At 38.5% G+C, this 8,796-nt stretch overlaps 1 protein-coding gene across 3 annotated transcripts in view; it reads right to left on the bottom strand.

Moving 5' to 3' along the window:
* Positions 1–233: 233 nt before the first annotated feature.
* LOC112102769 (BEN domain-containing protein 2) overlaps positions 234–8,796 on the bottom strand; it is a 32,959-nt gene continuing 24,396 nt past the window's right edge. For all 3 annotated transcript variants that reach the window (XM_026649147.1, XM_026649150.1, XM_026649157.1), the window contains exons 7-12: positions 7,850–8,375; positions 6,071–6,271; positions 5,030–5,151; positions 3,102–3,318; positions 1,192–1,395; positions 234–718 (exon numbers count right to left, since the gene is read on the bottom strand). In XM_026649147.1, the coding sequence (XP_026504932.1) occupies positions 483–718; positions 1,192–1,395; positions 3,102–3,318; positions 5,030–5,151; positions 6,071–6,271; positions 7,850–8,375 (1,506 nt within the window). In that variant the 3' untranslated portion in view covers positions 234–482. The remainder of the gene's footprint in view (positions 719–1,191; positions 1,396–3,101; positions 3,319–5,029; positions 5,152–6,070; positions 6,272–7,849; positions 8,376–8,796) is intronic.

Here is an 8,796-nt window from a genome sequence, read left to right as displayed (position 1 = left end):
AACTCAAAATGGTGCAATACCAATCACACTCTCCTTTCTATGTTATAAGTTTTTTCGATTATATTATCCAGCTGTTAGAACAAGTTTCCTTCCCCAAACATAACAAGCTTGACCCAGATAGCTTTTAAATCCTTATTCTTTTGTTCAGGGGGACAATCATTTTCTCTTTCCTGTTCTGTGCCATGTACTTCCTCACGGCAAAATGATCTCTTCTGGGGCCAATACTTGTCTGACAAGCACCTACTTTCAGTGAAGTGCCCATCATGCAACCAACTATGAATGGAGTAAGGCATCTCTATGATGGGAATGAGTGCCAGTGGCTCAAGAAGGGAGGGACCCCAGGTCTTCCGCCATTTTGGCCTCGTGGAGTATATTATATAGTGCTGGGGACAACCCGACAAGATTGGCTTCTGGATAGTATTTTGAACAACCTACAGCATGACTGCAGCTAGGTGTCAGATGGTTGTAAGACATGTAGCATTTTAGTCTGTAAGGTTGATAGTGTCACTTTCATACGGCTTTACTGAAGTAGGGCTTTGCGGAGGACTCTTTTCACTTGATGGCGGTGTGGCCAAAACTTTCTTTTGGACTCCAATTGCAGCCTTCTTATGGTCATGTCTAAGACTGCGGATTGTACTGTTTATGGCAGCCACACATGCTTTCCAATCATATCCAGTTTCCTTTAGATCAAAGGATGGGTAGTTCTCTTGAAGAAAGTCTAAAGATAAATAACCAGATAAGTAGGGCATTATCATCAATTATTTATGCAAGCTCTGTTTTGCTTGCATGTTTTATTTGGACACAACTGGGCCAAAACAAGTATTCAGAAGTGCATTCTCCCAGTACAGAATACAGTCAAACTCACCATTAAATTACAAGGGTCAAAGCTAGACTGATGATGAAGTCTATTTTTAAAAAGTTATTGGAAAAGTTGAAATACATAAAAGTGACTAGATGGCCTAGGGAGATAATATGTGGACAGGGTTTGTTTTGTTTTGTTTTTTAATCTAGCAGAGATCAGGAGTTGGGGTAAAAATATATCACCCCTTCATTCATCCCACTGGTTGTGCCTCTAATCTCATGGCAGTTTCACGTAATGTTTCGGAAGCTGCATGATTTATTATGGATATAAGGTTAGTAATTTTTATTTATCTCCAGCCCATCTTTTGAAGAGAGTTTAGCTGTGCATACCTCTGAGAGCATTGATCCTGTTGCAGTCCAGTGGACACATGCCACGTTCCAGATTACCATACACATTGCTCTTCACCAATACATCTTCTGTGAAGAGATGGCGAATCAGATAGCGAGCGGACAACTCTGGCCGAGACTTCCCCTTGGCTACATAAATAACTGAGAAGGGCAACTGAACATTGCGCCATGGACTCCCAAGATGTTCTAGAGAGGAAGTTGGAGAGATAAATATTTTATTTTCATTGCAGAAATGGTATTTATCATGCTTTCAAAGGACCACATTATACTAGAATACAATTTTTCCCCCCCTACACTACTTACTTGGAATGGCCAGAAGAAATAACTTAACATTATATATATATATACACACACACACACACACAGCATCTTTCATTCTGAAAGATCTCAAACCACTTGACAAACTTTATATAAGATCTGTAAAAGCAGCAAAGAGTCCTGTGGCACCTTATAGACGTGAGATCCAGACTAACACGGCTACCCCTCTGATATATAAGATGGAATAATGATACCTAGCTAGGCAGACAACCAGTGTGCAACATACTGAATGTTGAAGAAAGGAAGAAAAATTTTAGCAAAGGACATGAAGCAAGCCCTGGTCTTACAAAAAGCATCATGGGATCCTCAGAAATCAAGGTCCTATCTGTGTGACCCTTACAGTTGCTCCTTGAAGAGTCTTACATGCAGTAATGCATAAAACTCCATGTATCTAAATGGTTGCAATAATGCAGGTAGAACCTGGGATTTGGGAACACTAGGTATTTTAAACACAATGGCTTAGATTTGCAAGCCACCCCAAGCAGCCAAAAAGATTATTTCAAATATATATTTGCTCTGCTGTACAGGAGCATAACAGTCGTCTTTGTTACGCTTTCAGAAATGCTAGTTATGCAACTGGACTTGCTTCAGGACTGCTTCCTGTACTGTTATTTCATCTAAAAAAAATAAATAAATAGTCCTTCCAAGAAATAAAACCAGTGCTGCTTTCTGATAGTATTCAAACCTTGTGGGTGGAGAATGAAAATAGAATGAACATTCTTCTATATTACTCTGAAACTACTTAATTTCAATGAAGAAGCGAGTCACACACTGAATAAAATGTACATTATATGTAGCAAAAGAATAGTCAATTACGAGACCTGTTGAGTAAGAGGGTCCTGCCACCTCTTTCGTGGGCTGCTCAAGCCCTATGCAAGTCCCACCCAATCAATTGTCTCCCGGGGAACTGGCCACAGAGAATTTCCCCCAGAGCTCTCTATAGCCATTACATGCCATGTAGTATCTTGTTTTACTGCTGTATTTATAAACTGTGCACTTTTATTAATGGAAGAAAATAAAACAAATTTTAAGGCTGCTTTTGGGATTATTTGGAAATTGTTATAAAGTTTAGCACAGTGACAGATCTGCCTGTTAGATTCGGATATAGAAAATTTCTCTGCCTCTTTAATATGCCAAGCTGCCTTGGAACATCTATTATTTCTCATATAAAGTGGGAAAATAGGGTAATAATGCATGAACTCCTGAAATGCTAGATGGACTATTTCACAGATGAGATTGCCAATCTAATTATTCAGCAAAAGTGCAAATGTGTTTGTGATAAAGACATGGGTGGAGGGGAACACAGGTGATCTGTTGCCAGAGTCTGTTTGGCATGAGGGGACATACTACCTATACTGAGGGATTATTTTGGGAAAAATGGAAAGCAGTCCTGTAGGTCAGTAAACCCCATTTACCACTGTGTAGGATTCAAGGCGCTGTATATCACAAATGATTTCACTTACCTGTACTTAAACTAGCACAGTAGTTTTGGAATCTTAACATCTGCTACTTCTCAATCAACTGTATAAAATGCAATTTGTGTTAATCCAGAAGATGAAAGTCTCCTAACTTACCCATTGGTTCCAAAGACTGTAGTTTATTGGATGAAGGTGCATGGAACATCTCAGGGACTTTATCCCATGTGGTACTCTGAAGTCTGTTTGTTGTTGAGCTGGTCATTTTCTGAGAGGATTGAGAATTGACGTCACTATCTTCCCCATTATAGTTTAAATCCACACAAATAGATGTGTCTGGAGTGTCAGCAGGTTTCTCCTTCCCTTCAGTAGTCTCCTGAAACACACAAATGGGGTTAATGAATGCTTTGGGAGAAGTCTACCCGTTTTCCAGTTAAGTGTGTCAAATGATTTCCATATTATTAAGAATTAGATTCCACAAATTTGAGAAATTGTTAACCATATGTTTCAACCACAAGAGCCACATGTCAGCCACTTGTTGAGGTCCTTGTGTAATGAGGCACTTTGGAAGCTGAGTTGCATGGATTTCCAGGTGTTCTTGGGGTGAAACACCAGTGTGATGCAAAGGCTGGAAATATGTGATCAGATGTGGGAAGGCCTATGAGAGTATACAGTGGAGGTATAGTCTTGGGGAAGCATACTCTGAAACTAGACACACTGAAGACCCAAGGGTTGCAAGGTGGAGAGGAAAAATGGATAAAGTGAGAAATGCTGGAAGTTACGCCAGAGATACTTTGGGTGGAACTGTGACTATTATCCGTGAACAATACGAAGACCGACGACATCCTTGGTTTGAATTAAAGAGGCCAGGAGAGCTATAGTGTAGGTAGAGTAGTTCTGATCCTTTTATTGCACCCAACACAAATCTCAGAGATACTACTTCCCAGGGAAACCTCTATAGCTAGCTGAACAACTGCAGCATTGAATTCTGCCCATCAAAATAACAACGGTTTAACTTGTAAGCCATCTTTCCAACACTGTTTTGAGCCCCTAGCTATTGCAACACAGTTCAGGATATGGGAGTGAAATAATTGTTAAGGCTTCTGGGAAAGGATCCTGCTGTACAATTATTTAGAGTAACAGAAGACACTGCTGAAGTCAGTGCAGATTGTTTTGGAAGAACACTGACTGAAGGGGTTTAATAGATGGGGATAACAGGGAGTTTTCATTCAATTTACAATAATGTTAATCGACTATAAATTAATTGGTAAATAAATTCCAGCGACATGGAGACAGTCTACTGTCCATCAATAGGTTAAGATAAATTTGTGTGTCCCTAATAGTAGTGGTATGATAAACAAAAGGGTAAACACTTTCCATTAGTTTAACCAAACAAGGACACTTGCAAATGGTTTTATTTAAACAGTTTAATAGTGAAAAATGTAGGAAATAAAATACTTATTAGTAACAGTTCTTAAACAGTAATTTTCGCTAAAGGTTTTTTGTTTGTTTGTAACTTTATTTGTTTAAGTAAATATTCATGCATGACCATTAAAAGTGTGTTTGAATTGATCCTTAATGAAGAGCTCTTAAAAATAAATTCTAACATGGGATAATCTGCACTATTGATAGAACTCAGAGGGAGTAGGTAGCTAGTTATACAGGGCCCCAATTCTGCAAAGATTTATGCATGTTCTTAAATGGTTAGATGACTGGGAATAATTCAGATCACACAGGCCTTCTAATAACTAGCTACTTAGACTTTGGTAAGCTTGGTAATTATTCTATAAAATTACTACAAGTTGCAACAAATTTTACTACCTATCAGCAAATATTACTATATTTTCATTTTAGGATTTTCCATGTGTGTGTCTTTTGTTAATATTATAAAATATAAAAATGCTGACACTGTTCCACACATACCATTGTGACTGGAGTCAGCGGAGCTGTGTTGAACCATGACAAAATAAGTCCCAAAGAGTCTTAAATTATGGGGCTCAGGTGGTGAGGTACTTGCTTATATATCTAATTCTGTAAGAAAACATTTACTCTCTCATTAATAACTATTACACCTGGAGATGACTTACTGGGTTTATTTTGGTTTCACAGCGTAAGCAGCGGATCATGGCATTGACGTTTGTGATGCAGGTTTTCCAGTCTCTTCCATATTCACTCAGGTCATAATTTGGGAAATGAGTTGCAAGAAATTCTGCACACAAAATGTAGGAAGTCTTTTAAACTATGTAATAATAAAGAAGCACTAAAAAGAACTTTAGTCAAATAAGTGAACACAATGAGATCAATTTCAAGTGCTTACCAAGATTTGTGAATGAGTTTTCGATTTTAGCTTATATTAAGGAAATGTATGGTAGACTGGTACTTTCAATATAGGCAGCAGTATACTTCTGCATCCCATTACAAAACTGAGATGCATCAGAAAAGTTTCCCTGTACCTGATAAGGAGCATTTTCTTTATTCAATATTTCTTAGTAGATACATGGAAATTGTCAAACGAACTACCTGACTATAAATAGAGATGACAGGACTAGCAAAGGGGCTAACATACATCATTCTATTATTCATATGAACTGTGGTTTGCTTTCTGCCCAGACAGAATAAATGAATGCCTGATTTGTGAGTCTTACAAAAAGGAGTAGCTAGTGTATGCGTAGGTGGGCGCATGTGGGTTTGGGGCTGGGAAGGGCATTTCTCAAAACGTTGCCACCCTCACCACTTTTCAAACAAGGAAGAAATGGAGGGTTAGGAGAAAAATGCTGACATGTCCATTAACTTGTGTCCTATGTGTGTTATGGCCTTATAATACAAAATGAATATCATCAGCTCTGATCGATTAATGAGAAAAATATGAAATTAGTGTAATCAGAGAAACTACCATAAATATTGAAAGAGTTTACAATGAGCATTTGAGGGTAACTAGATAAAAAGTTCCCCACAGAACCCAAAGGTGCAGAATCGAGCAATATTCACTACCAGTAATGTAACAGTTGCTGGATAATGAGTCACAAAAAGGTAGATTGAAGGACACAATGTAAGGGTCATAATTTAAGAATCCAAGAAAACTGCTAAGGAAGAAAAGTGAACTCTACATGTTTTGTAAGTTAGCATACCTCTAACCGCAGCAACCTTGTTAGGATCCAACGTTCTGCGCCCCCGGGCACTGACACCCATAATGCTACACAGCAAGGTTTCCTTGGGGAACAAGACACGGACTAGGTAACGTGCTGCGTACTTCGGTTTGGTCTTTTGTCGGGCTTTCATCAAATAGTTTCCAAGAACCTTTACATTTCTCTTTGGGTCACCAACATATTCTTTGTAAAGCAAAAACATTTTTTAAAAGATTAGCACAAATCCGTTAAAAGAAGGAGCTCTTCCCCAAACCAATTTCTCTCTTTACCTTTATGACATAGTAAACTCATATTTCCTAACCTTTCATTACGAAAACTAGATCGACTATATATTATCTATCTTTGCACTTACAGGAGACGCAGAAATAGCTTCCATCAGTATATTCTGACTGAATTAGCGTTCTTAGCTCACTCGTATCAAGCATCCAAAACTGATTAAATAATAGTAACAGCATTTTTTAAAAGCAGTTAAAAGTGTAAGACACAAGAATGACCTACTATGTGCAGATACTTGCATACACATTTTCAAGAAAACATCTCATGAAGGTATCAGGTGTGAGTGTCCATTTTATTAGGTGTGCACAAACAGAAGTTGAGGCACCTTTGAACACTTTACCAATTATTTATATTACTCTAAAAAATAAGTGAATCTGAATGTGATTGAAAACTCAAAAAAAAAAAAAAAAAAATGCTGCCTTCCGCATGACTCAGGGTATATGTACATCATGAAGGGACTTAACATCTGCCTGTGTCATGTGTACTTACCTAGAACATAAGAACGGCCCTACTGGGTCAGACCAAGGGTCCATCTAGCCCAGTATCCTGTTTTCTGACAGTGGCCAGTGCCAGAGGGAATGAACAGAACGGGTAATCATCAAGTGATCCATCCCCTGTCGCTCATTCCTAGCCTCTTATGGTGAAATGGTTCATGGAGATCTTTTTGGTGATCCACAGAATTAAACATTTTGGAAAAATAAGTAATGGAGCATTTGGGGGTGTCTCTTACAAAAGAGTCCACAGAATGAAAACATTAGAGAACCTCTGCCTTATCCCATTCAAGAATTAGCATTCCTTACACACAAAGCAATTAAGTTGCTTTCTCAAATGAAGAACATACTGTAAGTTATGTTCCACACCTCGCTTTATGGATGACATATTCTTTATATAATTATCGTAAGTATTTATTATATACAAGAATATTTTGTTTTCACATGAAAGCATTACCAAGGAAATCCTTAGATTTAGAGAAACTCCAATATGCTGCACTTCCATTGTAATGGCTGCTGAGATTTTACTGTCGCATATTGGCTCACTGTACTTGCAGGGAGTCCTTGCTGTTCTGTACCACTGGCAGCATGAAAAAAGCTTGTATCAGTAGGACAGGGAAAGAAGAGGGCTCATTAATGCAATCCTGAAGCATTATATCTGCTGCTAAGATTTGTTAAAATGCCCAAGTTATTCTGCACATCAGAATAATCAGTAACATGGAAGACTCAACTGAGTATTTGTTAGTACAGTGTACATACTAACTTTTTGAATATTTGACTTCAAGTTTTAAAGTGACTTCCTGTATATCATGCACACCCAATAGCTTTATTCAGAAGGCTTTAAATATTAATCCACTTTTAAAATGCAAAAGGAGAAAGTCAGCTCTGCTCATTTATTTTTGTTAAAGAAAAAAAATGGAGCGCCTTATGCATGCATTTTATTCACTGTAATTTTCCACTCTACTATACTCAGCATATGTGACTTGTAACTCACCAAAACTAGGATTGATAGAGACAGAAGAAGATGGCAGTTCTTTACTAATATTCGCACTTCCCGATGTGGCCCTGTAATTCATCATCATGGTGTTTCTCCCCAAACTGGTTTCAGATGGGGTTGGCATCACCGACGACACCATTGGGGAACCCACCGCTGAAGATGCTACATTGGCAGTGCTTTCCATGACTGTGGTTACAAGACTTGGTTGTGGAGGAAGGTCAGGGATCCTGTTAGCCACTGTGTATGGTGGATGCAGTGAGTGAGTGGAGACTATAGTGGGTAGGGGTGGGCTTTGCCTAAGCAAAGGTTGTTGCGATTCAAGTTGAAGAGTTTGTTGAACAGGTTTTATTGCAGAGTTGGCCTGGAGATGGCTCTTTTGTAGCCTAACCCTCATTGATGGGCTAGGCCCTCCTTGTCCTGGGGGAGAGATATGAAGACTTGACTCTCTTTCCATTGGTTTCTGTACTCTAATTTTTCCATGGGGTAAATGATTGGAACTTCTGTACGTAAATCCAATGGGCCTCTGCAAATGTGATAGGAAAACAATAATTAATGTAAAACTACACAAATCTGTTTTTTTTTTCCTTCATGAACAAGAGAGATTAGATCTCAGCCTAAGCATCTGGCATTAACTATAGTCTTTTCATAAAGATAGCTCTGACCTCTTGACCACGAATCTAACTATTGCATGTTTTTCGGTCTCTGTCTTCATGGGTTTCCACAGTCCAGACACCAACATAGCATTCTTCTCTTGTGTTTGCATCCTGCTCCTAAAGTTCTTCCCAATCACCTGCTAGCATAACATTCCTTCAAGAGCTAAATAAGTAGCTGAGGAACAGATTGTACCTATATTAGTAGTTGATAATGGGCATATTTTTGTACAATATTTGCTGAAAATTTCATCAGTTGGTGTCACCAACCTGCTGAGCTATAAGTTGTTGCTC

Source organism: Terrapene carolina, unplaced genomic scaffold (genome assembly GCF_002925995.2).
Source record: "Terrapene carolina triunguis isolate 2854851 unplaced genomic scaffold, T_m_triunguis-2.0 Scaffold23, whole genome shotgun sequence".
Classification (NCBI taxonomy): domain Eukaryota; kingdom Metazoa; phylum Chordata; order Testudines; family Emydidae; genus Terrapene; species Terrapene triunguis.
Note: the sequence above shows the minus strand (reverse complement) of the source record. Positions and strands in the feature narration are given on the sequence as shown.